At 48.7% G+C, this 17,512-nt stretch overlaps 2 protein-coding genes across 6 annotated transcripts in view; one reads left to right on the top strand and one right to left on the bottom strand.

Annotated features, from left to right (window-relative positions):
* DOCK1 (dedicator of cytokinesis 1) overlaps nt 1-17,512 on the bottom strand; it is a 495,561-nt gene that overhangs the window by 254,562 nt on the left and 223,487 nt on the right. The window lies entirely within an intron of this gene.
* INSYN2A (inhibitory synaptic factor 2A) overlaps nt 1-17,512 on the top strand; it is a 59,885-nt gene that overhangs the window by 16,944 nt on the left and 25,429 nt on the right. For all 4 annotated transcript variants that reach the window (XM_072740400.1, XM_072740397.1, XM_072740398.1 and 1 more), the window contains exon 2: nt 2,026-3,202. In XM_072740400.1, the coding sequence (XP_072596501.1) occupies nt 2,031-3,202 (1,172 nt within the window). In that variant the 5' untranslated portion in view covers nt 2,026-2,030. The remainder of the gene's footprint in view (nt 1-2,025; nt 3,203-17,512) is intronic.

Raw genomic sequence — 17,512 nt, 5'->3', positions numbered from 1 at the left:
AGACCTTTCTAGCTGGCATACTGAGAGGCTGCTCCTTCCATCTAGTGGGTAGAAGCTGGGATGCTGCTCGACATTTCTGCGTGCACAGGAGAACAGTCACCCAGCCTAAATGCCTGAGAAACCCTGGCCCTCTGACTTACACCAAATTCTGCAGAGCAGATTTCTGCTGTCCTCCAACATGACTGCCAGTTCATCGTCATGGCATAAGTGATGAAATAATTAAGTTTTCTCTAAGCCTTTTTGTCAGTGAGTCTAGTGGAGACCTGCACAATGCCAGGGCCATGCTGGTTTGTGATGCAGAGGCCAATTTAACAGAGTCTCCAGACGGCAGGGAGAGGCAGTTCTAGAACAAAGTCTCACATGAGGACTCTGGGCTTCTCCCCACTTCTTTTCCTTCACCAGACCACCATGCCCACTGGCCTGCAATCCTAACCCAATAAGAACTAAGGGTAGGGGGAGGTGTCCTGCCTGTGTTGGACATTTGACATCATGATAAACAGCATGACCTCAGGCATCTGGGAGATAAGGATCCGGCTCCTGCCTGTATGTCCTACTTACTGTGTGACATTAACAAATGATATAACCTCTCTGATCCCCACTTTGCTCCTTCAAATGGGCCGCACGGCACGGAAGGTGTTAGGTATAGTCTTCATACATCAGTGGAGCTCCTGGCAGCCCACTCACTCACTGACTTCTAGAGCGGCTGTGACGACCCACCCAGTTCCCTGGTCATTTCTGGAAAAGCGACCCTGGAGGTTTCAGTCCTGGGTTCACAGGCTCCTCCCACGACAGACCAAAGGGCCTGTCAACAGGTGGACCGGGCAGTGCGGCCCGAGCTGGTTCTCATTCCGCTAGCTCATATCCATGTCCTTGCCTCTCTGCACACGGTGCTCCAACGCCAGGCCCCTGCACACCCCAGTTCCCCCCATCTATTTTCTTCTCAAACACAAACTCACAAACAACATAACTATATTTTCTTCCTTTAAGTTCAGCCCGCAAGAAAATTCTTCCACGTGCGATGAGCAGCTGTGAATCTGCCTGATAAAGTGAAGGCATTTACCCCACTGGTATTCCCCAGAGGGATCGTCGGCCACCTGCACCTTTTTAGATGCATTTAATAATTCAGCCCAAGATGAATTTGCATGATTAACATAAAGCCTTGTGATTTTATTTTCTTTCAGGATTTAAATACTGAAACAACCACCATTGTTTTCATTTTCAGAGGTTGTGATCAAAACACAAAACTTGATTCTAGAATGAATAATTTTTTAAAGAAAAAAAAGTATTTTCAAATACCACTCTCCCCAGAATCAAAGAAAAGAGTTGCTAACGCTGTCCTTGTAGACGCAGGGAAACCCAGTGTTCTTCTCTAGGGCTAGTGTTAACCCATTAGAGGCAAGCCACAGCGCAAAGACTCATCCTTTCTGGTCTCCCCATAGAGCAGGATGCCGTGTCGTCCCATGGCATCCATAGCGGCTAAGACAAATAGATTCATTTGAGTCCCTCGTGTAGGGCTCTCCACATTTATCTGATCAGGACTTCGAATCTCCAATAAGAAAACAGCAATTCTCTTGGATTCCAATAATAGATTAATCACGTCATCCTCAAAAACTAGTAAAAACCCAAACCGAGTAAGATGCATTTGGAAAACCATCTGCCTATGAAGTGGGGACGTGTATGTGAAATGATAATTTGCAAAGCGGAAAGAGGCAGCATCGTTGGGCTTCTTGATGAATATAGTAAAACAGGTTTGTCTAATGGGGAAACATGCATTACTATCAAAAGAAACGAGTGTATCCCACATGGAAAAGCAAGCAGGCTTTAATATCTGAGAAGCATTTCAAGCTGTGCCTGCCAGCAATTCTCCGCCTGTCTGATTTTCCTTAACATAAAGGCCAGCCTCACCTGTTTAAAAAATAATTAGGAAGCAGGCAGTAGTCCCGTTCGCTGGAAGTCGGTGCGGCGCGTGTGTTCGCGTGTGTGTTTCTGTGTCCCTGACGTCTGTGTTGCTGTTTCTGAACGCAGGAATCATGGTCAGTAAGGAAACCAGCAAATGCGTACTCACGACGTCCGAGGGTGAAGTGGAACCTGCCGCCTGCCTGGCCCTGGAGATGAAGTATGCCCTGGATCCCAACCGGCAGATTAAAAAACGGAATAAAGCCCTACAGGTGCGGTTTAAGGACATCTGCGAGGCGCAGAATGAGCAGCGGGACGCGCAGCTCCCGGCGGGGCCGCCGGGCGACAGGCGGGAGGCCAAGCCCGCGTCCTCCAGGGCGGCCTACCGCAAGTACATGACCGTGCCCGCTCGCAGGTCCATCCCCAATGTCACCAAGAGCACGGGCGTGCAGACCTCGCCGGACCTCAAAAAGTGCTACCAGACCTTCCCTCTGGACCGCAAGAAAGGGAACCTCAAGGGCATCCCGGCGGCGGACGCCTTTAAAAGTCAAAACAACGGGTTCGGGCCGGACGCCAAGGACAAGCGCGAGGAGGGCCCCGGGGAGGCCGGCCGGCCGTGGGGTGGCGGCCGGGTGCCCAAGGCGGCGGCCCCGGTGGCCCACTCGGACGAGCACGTGGACGCGCTGGAGCGGCCGGCCGCGGTCAACTGTGCGGAGCCGGGCGGCGGCCCTGCCGAGGCCAGCTGCCCAGACGGGGCCCTGCCCGACGCCCCGGGGCCCGAGCCCGCGCTGCCCGGGAAGCCGAGGCCCGGCCGCGCGACGCCGGACACCGACGAGGCCGCTCCGGCGGCCCACGGGACGCTGTTTAAGACAGAGGTGGCCGCCGTGTACACACCTGCCCCCGGGCCCCGGGGCCCCGAGGCCGCCTGGTCAAACCCCGGTGCCCCGGGCGAGCGGCCCCTCTGCCCGGCAGCCGAGCAGGAGCCCAGGAGGGCTGCGCGCCTCGACGGGCTCCGGGCCGCCCCGGGCCCCGCGGCCGCCTGCTCGCCCCCGACGCAGTGCCTGTCCCCCGAATGTAGTGAGCAGCCCCCGCAGACTCGAGCCCCGCCGGGGGAGGAGAGCCAGCCTTGCCCCCCGGCCGCCGCGGCGGGCGAAGAATGCCGACAAATCGTGCCTCACACGGAGGTGGTCGACCTGAAAGCACAGCTGCAGGTGATGGAGGACCTGATCAGTTCCAGCCAGGAAACCATCAAAGTGCTCTTGGGGGTCATTCAGGAGTTGGAGAAAGGAGAGGCCCATCGGGAAGGGTATGTATGCCCACGTTTCTCGTGAAGCCGTGCGGGCTCACCCCCCCCCCCCCCAGGGGCCCCGTGTAGCCTCCAGGGCCCAGACCCGTAGCCAGAGCAGTGCCAGCATTTCTGCGGACAGGTGATAGTCCGAGGACAGCGCAAGCTCGGGGGGGGCGGGGGGCCCGGGTTATTTTGTGAGGCTAGGACTTCACTGTATACTCGCCGTGAAGACGTACTTGGTGCTTGGCATTCATCTGCCTGGCCTGGAATTTAAATCCTATACCTCTGTTTTGAATGAATGAACTGACAGGTCTTAACTTTGGATGTCCTAGGACAAAAGGTTTATTAGGATATGGATGAGGTATAACAGGTACACCAGTCCAAAAGGGCTAAATGAGAAACCACTCGCCTCTTAGGAATCCTATGACAGAAGAAAAAAAAAGAATTGAAATGGCATCTGCAAAGCAAATGCTGACTTGGTTATATTAAATCGTTAGAGTAACATTGATATTCAGGACTGTACAAGGCCTCACACAATGGAGGGTATGTTTCTCTGTCCCGATGTGGAGCTCCTAGAAGCAATGCTTAGCCTTAGGCAAGCCCTGTCTGTGTGATTAGGAGACTGTGCCTTTCCCCCTACGAGTTGTCTTCTGTGTGCAGCTGGGCTAGAGAGGGAATCCTACCCAGTTGGTGGCCCAGACCACCCAGCATTGATAACAGAGTGCTGAGCTTTGTTTTCCATCTTTTGAACTTGGAAATTGTGCGGCAGCAAATTTAAAGGCAGCTGACCTAACAGTAAGGATGGTAGCCGTGAGCCCCCTAGCTAGAAGGACCCGGCAGTGTGCTTCACGGAAACAAATATGCCAGCAGTGCTCTAGTGCCACGCTTCTCGAGAAACATTGCCCATGGCTTCTGGCCTTCATCTTGACTGCCAGGTTTTCTGTTTCCCATTTCCCCTCGGCACAGTCTGGACTCCCTGCAGCCTGTGGTCTGGAGGGGGGTTCTGAGGCATGTGGTTAGTTAGTTGTGCTTAGTTCCCACCCTGGGGACCTCTACCCCTGGTTATGTGAGCTAGCAGCCAGCATGAAGGGAAGCCAAGAAATGCATCACCGGGGCAGCAGATCACGGATGCAGTTTCCTCAGGAGGATTTTTGTGCTTTGGTTGTACCGTGTTTGGTGTTTGCATATCACAAACAAGGGGGAGGAGACGGTCTCTACGGCCCAAGGCAGTAGGCAAGGCTTAGGCCATGGCTCCAGAGGCAAGGTGCCTGGTGCAGGTTCTGCACCTGGTTTCTGGCTTTTCCAACTGACTGCAGGTGACCCATCTGTAAGAAGAGTTGGTTCTCAAGAACTCTACACGCCCCCCCCCCACCTGCCCGCCATGCAAAGTACAGTCTGCATTTGATGGTATTTAGCTGTCAGCCAATCATAAGCTAATCTCTGTGGAGATCAGTGATAACCTAACATTATAGAATGTTTTCAAAAGGCCTCTTTCAGCCTTGGGTTTACATTTCCATTTTCATCCCATTTCAGTCATTTAGACTTGAATACGTACACATCCGAAAGCAACACGCTCAGGTGGGTCTAACAAGGGACTAGGCGATCGGGATACCACATTCCCACTGAAGACTGAACAAGCCTAACAGGGTCCCAATAGGGACCCATTCCCTGACTTCAATACAGCTTGTAGTGACTGGACTCAGACAGCAAGATAGGAAGATACCAACATTACTTGCTGGGGCATCCACCCCCCCAAAAAAAAATTAAAAACAAAGAAGCCACCAAACGGTATTAAGCCAAATGCATATACTAAATGTGTACGCTCACAAGGGGAGGTGCCGAGCTAAAACCCGCCAAGGCTGAACACACATGGATACGCCATGAAAGGAGAATCACATTTAGATGTGTCCTCCTTATCCTATTAGAACAAGTGTAGAGATTTGTTTTACATGGGATCCTCTGAGTTCTCTGCAACGCTGCCAGTCTACACGGTGCTCTTGCACTTACTGAGACATCTTTAGGGTGGGAATTCTGACTCTGAGGACCTGGGCCAAGGGCTCCACTCCTCTGTGTCCCATGTCTTCACCCGTAGGTTGGAGATCATCACTCATCCTATAGACGGAAGTAGAGGATGATGTGGGGTGACCCTCTAATGCAGTTAGCCCACAGCCAGGTGCATCTGAATGGGTTGATAACTGCAGTGGCACGAGCACTGATTGGTCTAGCTGCTCAAAGATGCTGGGGTTTGGGGAACACTTAGCAGCCCCACATCTGAGTCCAGTGTGATGAATGTACCCGCCACACTCCCAGCACACAGGCTTCCACCAATATTCTTCCTACAAGCCCTGAGCTGCTCTATCCAGTACAGTACCCACCAGACACAAACTCCGATTAATTACAACTCAGATTAATTACAATTGTAAAATCAGTTTTTCGGTCCTACTGGGAACATCTCAGGTGCTCGAGAGCCATACATGATGACTGGCCATTGCATAGTACACAGAGCACTGCCAAGGTTACAAGACATCCTTCACCCTGGTCTCCCCAAAATGGGGCACAGCGCCTGGCTCTTAACTGTATGAGGACTGAGCACCACAGATCAAGGCCAAGGGTGAGCTGAGTTTAAAATCAACCCCTAGTTCAACTGCTGCCTGCACATGACGAGCTTGCTGCAGAACAGCAGTTGAGTGTCCTGGTGAATTCCCACGTCTCTTCTAGACCTTCCCTTCCACCTTAATCTCTGAGCCCTCTGGACTTGGGTAACAGTCACATGACTTCAAACTCCAAGGCCACCCTAGAGGTGGGCCCTCTTGCCAATGCCCGAGGTCATTAATTTGGCCAAATTCCACCACTCTTTACCATGGCAGGATGTGGGAGGCCAGCAGCCTCACAGATGTGCAGAGAAGAGGCAAGCTCCTTCTCTATCCCTCTCCTGGGTTTCTGACACCAGCACGGAGCCGGAGGGTGGAAGACAGGTGTGTTGGCTCATCTTTAACAACTGGTACTGGGGGTGGGGCAACAGCATTTGCTGATTTCCGTGGTGTAAATATTGCTGTCGTGGCCAATTTCAACCAGATCACAAAATCTGAAAAATTTAACGTTCCGCTCTTTTGAGCATTAAAACATGCCCCTGAAGGGCATGCTCCAGGACCATCACGCTAAAGGAAGAATTTGCAGGACTTACTGTACGTACTCCATCTAAGCCAGTGGAATAGATGTTCTCGTTGCATCTCATGGTTTAAAAAAAACTTTACACAGATTATTATATCATTATGTAACACTGACGAAGAATTTCATGACCAAGTTAAAATACTAGTAGAGTTTTCTAGAGTTTACAAAATCAACAGTGGAGGATGCTCAGAAGCTGGGTAAAATCAGTTTCTCTCCCCGTCTTCCACCCCTAATTAAGCACGGAGAGCCTACTTTGTAAAGAGTTTGCCCACACTGGGAGGAGACCTAGTGAGGACAGGCATTTTTTTTTAAAGATTTTATTTATTTATTCATGAGAGAGAGGGGGGCAGAGACATAGAGAAGAAGTAGGCTCCATGCAGGGAGCCTGATGTGGGACTCGATCCCGGGACTGCAGGATCACGCCCCGGGCTGAAGGCAGGCGCTAAACAGCTGAGCCACCCAGAGATCCCAAGGACAGGCATCTTATGTGCATTGTGGGACACACGACTTTGAGTCCCAGTACAGATCTCCCTCCAAAACCCACATCGCACGGTGAGGCCAAGGGCCTGCTCTGGTTTATGATGTTAGGACAGAGCCAGGGAGGGCAATACTCTTGGAACTTGGCTAGCGTCCAGGGCCCAACTTCTGTTTCTCAAAGAACACCGAAAGTATAACCTTTCCATAGGATTTCTTTTCACTAGTGAGTTTGCACAAACTGTGTGCCTGAGTCTGTCAGACAAGCTTCTTGAGCTGTTCTGTGCGTGGGAATCCCTATGTCACCAACCCCAACCACATTCAGTAGCTTCCAAAGTATTTTTCGTGAGGTTCATTAATCTCATTTGCTTATGTAGATTTCCAAAAGGCCGTGGCGGTGTTTTCTGCTCAGGAAAGTTACTTAATCTCAGGGAGCTTCAATGTCCTCTCCTACCAAGCCAGGCTACTAGGGGCTTAAAGATGATGTCTGCAAAAGCTAGAAGCAGAAATCAGCACCCAGTGGGCACCAAGGAAGGGACGTGTCCTAATAGCATTTCAGAGGATGCATTCCATACGTAGGTAGCTGTGCAAGAAGTATTCCAAATCATGTCTTTTAGTCCCTTGTAAAACGTTTGGGCAGTTCGCTAAAATTGCTCACTCTATGCAGTGCGGGCAGCATGTGGTCAGTCTGCTTGCATGAATGCCAAGAATTATCCTGCTTATTTCAGAGCTCTCCGTATTATTCTTGTCTCTTCCCAGAAAGCTCAGGGTCACACAGGCTGCCTCAATAGGCCACTAATGTAGTTGTCGAAGGCTGAGAACCCAGCAAACGGGGCACTGAGTTTAAAAACCCAAGTACTTCTTGTAACAGCCGTAATTCCCCAGAGCAGCCATGGGCTGCTCGGGCAGGAGACCCTCTGACCCACGAGCTCCAGATCTGAAATGTTCCTGCTGTGCCATCACCAGCCAATGTGATGGGCACTCCATGGGGAGACGGTTATTTACTTCTGAGACGGCACCCCGGCACACGGAGCGTCTCCGTGGGTTCGGTGGTGGTGACAGCCTAATGTTACTCTGCTATTCAGAGAAGACCCGAAACAACATGAGGCGCTTCAGTCGAGCTATCACGCATGAGGGCAGGATCTGTCGCTACCCAGAGTGAAGTGGGCCCTTTCACCGGTCACATCTCTCCCGGCGTCAGCTGGGTGTTACCTGCAGGCCTGGGTGTTGGGGGGTAAAAAAGGAGAGAGCAGAACCCGGGCCATTCCGGGCCGTCAAATGTGATGGATAGGCAGAGATGAAATCTTGAAGCCCGGAGGCTTTGCAGCTGTACTGAGTCAGAGCAAATGTGAGACCATCACTTTAAAGAAGAAAATCCTAAATAACAAACCAGCCCAGGGACTCCAGCAGCTTGCAGGGAGGGCTGTAAACCCAGTGACCCAGTCTCCCGTTCATCCCTGCTACCACTCTCAGGGCCCTGTCCAGCCGAATCAGCCTCACCGAGAAAGAGTCTTTCTCTGTGATGGGAGGTCCAGGGCACACAGGAAGAGCAAGGAAAAAATAAGCCAAGGGAATCCCCCTGAGACCGGGGACCCTCTGAGGGCAGTGCTCACGGTGGCTTTGAAGACAAAGCAGGTAGGAATAAAGACCTGAGGGCAGCAACAAGTTAATGCAAACCCAGCGTGGAATCCTGTGTTGTTGGTCCAGCTTTGCTTTGCTTTTAATCACTAAAGCAAGGAGGCCGGCCACACAGCGGGTGAAGGTATGTGCAGCTACTCACATCTAGAGGGGGAGGAAAAAAAAAATCAGGTTTTCAGGATCTATGTTTATTTGAAGACCTCAGAGTCACCTTTCGACCTGGCAGATGTTGGCACACTTTTTCTACAAAGGGCCAGATAGTAAATATTTTCGGCTTTGAAGGCCACAGCCGTCTCTGTTCAAACGATTCAGCTCTGCCACAGTATCATGAAAGCAGTCACAGGCAGTATGTATACAAATGAGGGTGGCTGTGTTCCCGTGTAACTAGGCACGTGACAGCCAGTAGCCGGATCTGGGCCATAAGCACAGTTTGCCACATGGTCTTGTAAACCTAAGGACCACATTTACTCAACTGAAAACCAGGTCAGAAGACGGGTGCGGGACGCCAGGGGTGTGACTGGCAGACGGACAGGCGTTCCATTCATTGCATGTTCCTGAAGGCCTCGACCAAGAGTCTCCTACCCGCCGAGCCCTGGGCCGGGCAAGGAGAGGAAACAAGTCCGATGAGCTCAGACTCACCGTGGAAGCATCCCCAGGCCACTGCTGGTCAGTTTGTTCCAAGCCTACGCTTGACTGTTCATCATCAGCCCATGCAACCTGCAGGGTTCTGCTTGCAAACTCCGTGTGTGTAGGTCATTCACGTATATATAATTTGCACGTAATCTGCACGTTTACATACATGACAGCATTTGTTTAAAACGTGAAGGTGTCACTCTCCCACCAACAGGAATAAGAGGTCATCCCAGCACATGGCTGTGTGCCGTGACGTGCTTTCACCTGGATATCGATGCTAGATGGACAGAAGTGATATCCTTGCTTTCTCTTATGTCCCTGTATTGACAAATCCCTCAGAATCAGGCACTCTTCAGAAGGACCTGTCAGGGGATGAGAAATCTCTCCGAAGTTCCCTTCATTATCCATGTCCAAACAGAATAAATAAATACTGCCTCACAATTACAGAGGAAGCATAAGGGGACAGCTGAAGTCACAGAGCAGGATGGGCCAACATGGGAATCCGTGCACCCCCGCGGCAGCCAGGGCATGAACACAGAACCACCGAGTCTCAGCGTGAGACTGACTCGGAACATCCGAGAGCCCCCGCCAAGAGCCGAGGGAGACGCTGGGCACAGGAAGGCAGTCCTGGCTCCACGGGACTGGGCATCCTCTGGACGGATGCTGGGCTTGCTCTTGCCAAACCCACCCACCTACTGAGGTGGAAGCCTTCCACCTGGTTAGCTGGAATGGCCGCATTTCGAAGACGGGAGGTGGGTGGCCGTTAGAGGTTCCGCAGACAACCCTTGTGGGTCCTCTCTGGAATGAGTCCTGTGTGCCGCCTTCCGGCGCCTGGCACGATGCATCACAGAAGAGCGGGGCACTGTGAGCAGCAGAGGGAACGCAGCACCGGCATCGAGATCAGGAGCACAAAGCTCCTCATTCCCTGCCAAATGCACTCCCTACCCGAGCAGGATGAAAATGTCAGCACTTCATTTTCTAATCTTCTTGATAAATCAGTTTCGGTGCCTCTGCATATTTGTCGTCACCCAGGCATTCCAGCCGGCCGGCCGAGGTCTGCCTCCTGCTCCCTTCGTTTTTCCATTTTCCGGGAAGGAGATCCAGGAGGGGAGGGGAGTGGAACCACCAGGGCTCGGCAGTCAACCGGTCCTGAGTTGGCGACTTTGCTCTGCCCCCCTCTCCCCCAGCTGTGCTTCGGCACAGCTATGAACCTCTTCTGAGCTTCAGCTTCTGTCTCTGTAACAGACAGCTAAGAGCACCTGCCTCGTGGACTTCTCTTGCAGATTAAATGGAACACGGAGGACGAGGCTCTCAATCCAGGCTGGTGTGTGCACACAGTACAAGTTACCTCCTTCCAAATTACTCTGTTACTGAGAAGAAGCCTTCCAAGTACAAAAGTGCCGGGAGGTTAAGCAAGGAGGCGAGCGGAAATAAACACTGTCAAGAGAGACTTTCCTGCTTTATTAGGCTGGTTTCTTTCCAAAGATTAGGAGGGAGGGAGGATTACGAAGGGGGACATCAGCTCTGATTCCGTTTTCAGAGATGCGCACAGGCCACTTGGATCCGGTGTCTCGGAAAAGGCGGGGTGCGGGGTCGGGAACACCCCGGCCAAGCCTCTCCCAGCTACATGGTCCCTTCTGAGAGGACAGTCCCGATGACACAAGGGACCCCACAGCTCCTTTCGGCTCGAGACACAAATCCTCCAGAGAGGTTTAACAACATCGTCATTTCAGCCACTGCCTTCAAACACATATAAAAGTTTACAGGGAGGGAGAAAGAGAGAATAAAGCAAGAGAGCCCTCTCTACGAACGTTCCTCAATAAATGCGCTCAGGGATCCCACCGTCGTATTTTCTTATCTCTTGACACTTTAGTACTTATCTCTTCACCTGCTACACATGCTCGAATTGGCTTCCATCCTGTTCGGCTGCCATCCTCCGAACAGATTTCCAGAACACCTTTCTGTTTTCTTTTTCTGTTACAACTAATGGCTTTTGTATATTTGTGATCAAACATTCAAGTTTCAAGTCCCAAGTAGAAATTATGTTTTGTGATTCTGCAACAGAAGCACGCATCACGGACTACCCAGCTTTCTCTTCCCTTAATGCACAGGGCCGGGGTGAGTCTTCGCTACAGCTTGTGTGTATGTAACTTTGTAAACACTTTTTTTAAGTTCTTGAAAAATAATGTCTTTCCATCCTTAATATGAAAAATGAAGCAAATATATTTGTAAGAATATAAAACACATTCCAAATTCTTGCTTTGGGCTTCATGTAGGTATCACACATACTCGAAAATGTAATTTAAATAATCTCCCTGTGCAGAATGCCAAAATAGATTTCAAATACCTCCCCGGCCTTTTAAGTTGGTAGGTGAATAAATGCCTCACCACAGAGCTACTAGGCAATCCAGATACCCCATTTGCAGATAAAATGAGCAATTCAAGGCATGACATGAACATTTATGGAATTTATGGATTTGTGTCCCAGAATTCAGGTGTTTTTTTTTTAAAGAGATGAAATGCAAGTTCTAGTTTTCAAATACTTTTTAAAATCCCATTCTATTTCTGCTAAAGCTATGCAAAAATGGCTTGAGCTCTGTTGCTCCCTGGATGTTGCAAGAGTTCGAGGAAGTGAGTATCTCTGGGCAAAACGCCCATAAAGCCCATCGATTCTGAGCCCCTCCAACATGTGAGCATTCTGCATTGTGGCACTGAATTCTCAAAATAACACTGAAGGTAAGAATTATCTGCACCAGAAAACCAAAGCCTGGCTATGCAGGTGACGTCCCCAAGGCCGGAAGGCTGGTGAGAATGGCAAAGTGAGACTTCACATCTAGATATGTCAGGCCTGAGCACCTGCTCTCTCATCCTCTGAAAATGGCAAACCTGGTATGTTTACAGAGAATTAAAAAGCAGGCATTCTTGTTGCTACTGCAAATCTGGATTCTTCCTTTTTCTTGAAGGGACGAAGAGGCTCTTGGGCCTAGAAGTGGCGAGATCTTTGCAAACTTACGTAATGGAGAAAGCAGAAAGCACCATTTAAAGGGATGCCAGTACTGACACATGCTTTTAAGAGATGCGCACAGGCTTTTAAGGATTCATAATCAGTAAGAGGAATGTCCTCCGTGAGGTAATTTCAAAAAAAAAAAAAAAATCAGAGCCATTGACCTTCCTTTTTGGAGTACAAAAATCTCTCCAGAGGCAACCGTCCTGGGGAGAACCCTCCAAAGTCTTCCTATTGCATGTGTCACATCAGTGGCTCTGTGAGTGACCGCCACAGGCCCAGCTGGCTCTACCTTCCTCGAATGTACGTCTCAATTCATGTGAACAACAGGTTGGAGGAAAGTTTTCAACGCAACCAAAACAAGCATGTGTGTATTCTAACGGCCCGATTTGAAAGGACATTTACAGGAATGGAGGTCCTAGGCACCAAAAACAGAATAAATATTTTTCCTATCGCTGTCTCATTGGTTACGGCACTAGACTATCTCCCCAGATAAAAGTCTCATAAATGGACATCAAGAATCTCATAAATGACGACACTACACGTTCAACATTTTAATCTTCAACTGCAGGAGCTCTGAAGCGGTTGTTTAAAAAAACAAGCACGAGGTCGGACTTTTGAAACAAAGCACAAATGCTTCACAAAGAGGAGGTTCTGACTTAAAATGAACTAAACTGCTCTTAACACATCAAAAGAAATTGTAAATGAAAAATGAAGGGCTCTGTGGATATTTATGATCAGAACTATACTAGCAAATGCACATTAATGCTTTCAAATTAAAACCTCTGTTAAGTCAGACTCCATGTAGCAGTACTAGTGCGAGGGAAACCTGGCAAGCCAAGGAAAACCTGCTTCAGTGCAACATACCCCGATGCCTATTCTCATTCTAGTTTGGTAGCCACTGCCACCATAATTCATTTTCATTAATTTTCAATAAGGTATAGCTTTAGCTTTATCTGTCTTCCAGGAAAACAAGTTAATCAACTGAGCCTCAGCTCAGCCCTAAAAAGTTGTTTTCCTTATTAATAGCTACTCCTGATGCCCTTTGGGGCGAGCGACTTGTTTGTCATCACAGTTATCATTTTGCAGCTTAGGAACGTAAGAAAGAAAATGCAAGCTTTGCCCTGTTTGTAATGTAACCGGACCATCCACGCACGAAATAAGAAGTACTATCTTCCCTAATTCCTACATACTATGATTTTATATTATGGAAATCTGATTATAAAACTCTGAAAAGTCCTGCCCTAATAATAGTGTTTACTTCTGTGTCCATCTCTGTCCGAGTCAGAGGACAGAGCACCACGAGGGCAGTATCGTGCTGCCCACCCTACTTCTGACAGTCATAATAATGTATCTGTAATAATAACAATAATAATAAATTCCTGTTTCTTCATCATGCATGGCTCTGTGTAAAGGGAAGTGAGCAAGGAAATGAGGCAGATCCTTAGGGAGAGCAGGGAAGCACTGCTGGAGGTGAGGCAGAGGGTGGAGGGAGAAGCAGGGGACACCTGCTGGCCCCATGGACTCCCGCGCCCTTGAAGCGTCCCACGGGCTGCCATGCTCCGCCAATGGCCACCATTTTGTTTCCCTTTATAATGAAAACGAGCACTGCAAGCTGCCCTAAGAGCCAGAGTTTCCTGAGAATTAGAGGGTCATCACATCTGGGGAGCTGCTAGGCCAATACAATCTCATTTGTCAACATCATATAAAGAAAGCACCTGCATTCATTATTAATAAGGCCTTTGTTTCTCACTGAAGCTCGTTCACCAGGACTGCTTCTGGGATAGAGAGATGGCATTTCCCCTGGAAGAGGAGGGGGCCGGGTCAGGTACAGGCTGAACCATCTTTTTGAATATCTGGGTGCGGGAAGCAGAAGATGACTGACCTTTTCCACTTGTGGGGAAAATTTAAGATAGGATCATGTTAATACTTCGAGACAGATGTTCTCACCTGATCTGGATGGGAATAGCAGAGTGCCGACCGTCCTGTTTTCATATCCGAAGCACAGGGTATGATGTCAGCTAACCCACCAGGATCCTCACACGGATTCTTCACTCATTCATTCACTCATTTTCTCATTCATTATTCAAAAACTGTTTCTTGAGCATCCACCATCCTTCACGCCCCAACGTGAGCAATGAGTGTTCATCAGGGAAAAAACAGACAAAAATCTCTGCCGTAGTGGGGCTGACATTCTCGGAGGGACGGGGGGCAGACAGAAGGCAAAATAATAACAAAAACGTATGGTATGTTCCACGCTGATAAGCATTGTGGCCAACGGTGAAAGCAGAGAAGAGAAGCACAGCACTCACTCTCTGTGAGTCACAGGAGAAACATATTTACAATATATACCTCAAGCCCTACTACAGGGAAAGCTCTTGTGAGTTCAGAGCCAGGACTGGGAAGATGGATCCGTGGCCACCAAGATGCTCTCAGGCATGTGGGGCAAAGACCCTTAATCACATCATCAACATGCACCAAAAAATGGTCACAAGGTCACAAGGATGCAAGCACCCAAACAGGTACTGGGAATCTGCCAGAAGATACACTGAGCTGCCCACGAGGGAACAGAGCATCTGGGCCAGAGCAAGCATGTACATTTGAATGAGTGTAGAAACTATCCCAAGAAGTAGCACAACTCTTCAAAGTTCTACAGCTCTACTCAGTCAGTGCAGAAACAGCTCTTTCATACTGGAGACCTATGTCCTCTAGATTTTTAGTGCCTTGGGGGCAAGGACTGTGATTTATTCACCCAAGCAACTGCTCCCCAGGAAGATGCCAAGCACCAAGCTGACGCCGAGGAAGCACTCCATGAACCATGAAATGCAAGCATGCTGAAGGCCAGCTAGTTGTCTGGGCTAATCCACAGCCAAACCCTAAATAGAGGTCTCCTAACTAGAACACAAGGTGGAAATAACCAGGATTAGGTTACTGGATGTGTTTTATAAGATGCCATGGGGCTTGCATGTGGAGCTAATTCTTCAAGGATCAACATCTCAGTTCCTGGCTCTGGGAGAACAGGCTATGAACAACTTTGAGAACTTTACCCTCTGGTAGGAAAAAAGTTAGTTAAGGTTAAGACAAATGGGAAGAAGAAAGAACTACTTTAACCTCCGAATGGGTTGTGCTATACAACATCATATCTAAGGAATCTGTTGGACCACAACATAATTTCCAGCTAGCCTAACTTATACATGGTGTTGGGGTTCCCAGGCTAGCCCTCCAGGTTTTTTCAGCTGTACTGCAACTCAACTAGACAGTGCCACAAGATCTAACCATCATGTTGATAATAGGATATCCCTCCTCTATTCTAATGTGAAACTCAAAAAATAGATCTCCCTTGGGGAGTCAGTCAGAACAACTCTATTTTTTACACAAAGGATGTTTGGAACATACACATTCTTTTCAGAAGGATCACATGAGTATGTGTGGAAAAGAAGAGTTTGATGTTATTCATCAACGAGACCTCTTTTCTCCAAAAAGAAGTTCTAGGTGAAGAGAGGAAAGCAGGAATGAATGCGTTTGGCCTTATTACCTGAACTAATACTAAAACCAATACCTACTAATGTCCTATTTGGCATAAGAACATGAAAAGAGAGAAACCAGTGTTATATAATTAACAAATATTTGCTGGTTAAAATTCTTAAAACACAAATAATTCAGCGGTTATACCATATTCAAGATACAGAATAGAAAATGTGGACAGGAGTCTGAGTTTTATTTAAATGAGGTAAGAGCTGCTAAATTTCACCAGGACTGAGATCAATCCAACCCTCAGAGATCTACTGAAGCAAAGTTACCTTCCCAATTAATTTTGTTATTTGCTCTTCCATTCATTATTCCACGTAGCCACAAACTTTTATGGCCACCTCTCCCATGACTCTGTGCACGTTGTTAGCCGGGCAAACAAAGGAGATTATGAAGCGTACCAAGATAATACCAAATGGGAGACGTTGTGGTAGAGGAAGGGTACTAGGACCTGCCCAAAGGCACCTGGGTGCAGATGACTGTGCTGCTCCTATACAAGCTAAGAAGGCTTCCAACCAGTCAGCCCTCTTAGACACCCCCTATGGCAGGAGGAAATGGGGGTGCCACAAAGAGTTGTGGTCACTTATTTTGTGTTCTTTAAAACACCACCTCACTTTCTAAAAGACACAAAATGCTTAGTCAGCTGGGGATCCCAGGCCACTGATGGACACAGCCTAACATAGGAAGCTGGCCACTGGCTAACAGACGGCTCCTCTCAGCTTCCGGGGAAGAGGAAACAGTCATACCACTGCCAGGGGAAGCCAGCACTGCCTTTTTTACTGATCAACAGATGATCTTGGGAGTTTGTTGGGAAAATCAACTTTTTTTAAAGATTTTATTTATCCACAAAAGAGCACATACTAGCACACAAGCAGGGTGGCGGCAGAGGGAGAGAAGGAGGGAGGACCAGACTCCTCACTGGGCAGGGAGCCTGGTGCGGGGCTTGATCCCAGGACCCTGGGATCACGACCCAAGCCAAAGGCAGCTGCCCAATGGACTGAGCCACCCAAGTGCCCCTGACTTCACATTCTTTTCCCCAGATCCTGGCATTTAATAGCTTAGATGCAAAACACAGATATAGTTGAGATTACATGGATATATATGGGAAAATCTAATTTCACTTTCAGTATGGAACAGCTAACATAGGAAGCAGCTATACTTCCAGGGCATGATCTGGCAAATTCCTAGTGACAACTCAGCCTTAGGAATGAGCCAAAACCCCTGCCAGGGGTGGTCTTAAAACATCATAGGGGGTCACTGAAAACAGCTGCCTTTGACTATTTTTTGAAGTTTAGTTTCTCCCAACAATAGTTGTGGTATCACTTTATGCTTCTAATTACAGTCACTTTGAGACTATTAAGTGAAAAAGCCCTTTAAGATGCTGACATAAGTGATGGCTCAGTTATCAAGAAGGGACAGCTGGAGCACAAACCTGGGCTAAAATGTGATAGAAAAAACACTTCTTGGCACCCAGTGAGAAAGCCAAAAGAACAAGAGAGATCGGAATAAGAATAAATTAAACAAGTGCATAAAATTATCACTGAGAATAGAGATTGTGCCATTTTTTTCTAAAGCAGCCACCATCTCTAACTAAGGGCCCATTACATACCTTTGAGTTAACTCAAAGTGACCATTCCAATACCCTCTGTAATGTACGCATTTTGAAGACCACAATTAAAGGATCATGCTCTGAGTTTAGCATCACCTGAGACACCATCTGCTTGCATGCCAGAAATTCTGAACTTGCTGAAAATCACTTTGCCATTTAAGAGACCAGCAGTTTAGCAACAGGGTCAGCTACACTGTGTGGCAAAGCCGAGCTCTGGGGGACAGGCCCACAGCATGCCACATGCTCATGCACTTGTGACGTTGCTTGAGAG

The sequence above is a fragment of the Vulpes vulpes genome, chromosome 15, assembly GCF_048418805.1.
Source record: "Vulpes vulpes isolate BD-2025 chromosome 15, VulVul3, whole genome shotgun sequence".
NCBI lineage: Eukaryota > Metazoa > Chordata > Mammalia > Carnivora > Canidae > Vulpes > Vulpes vulpes.
The sequence above is the reverse complement of the archived record's forward strand: the minus strand, read 5'-3'. Positions and strand labels throughout refer to the sequence as shown.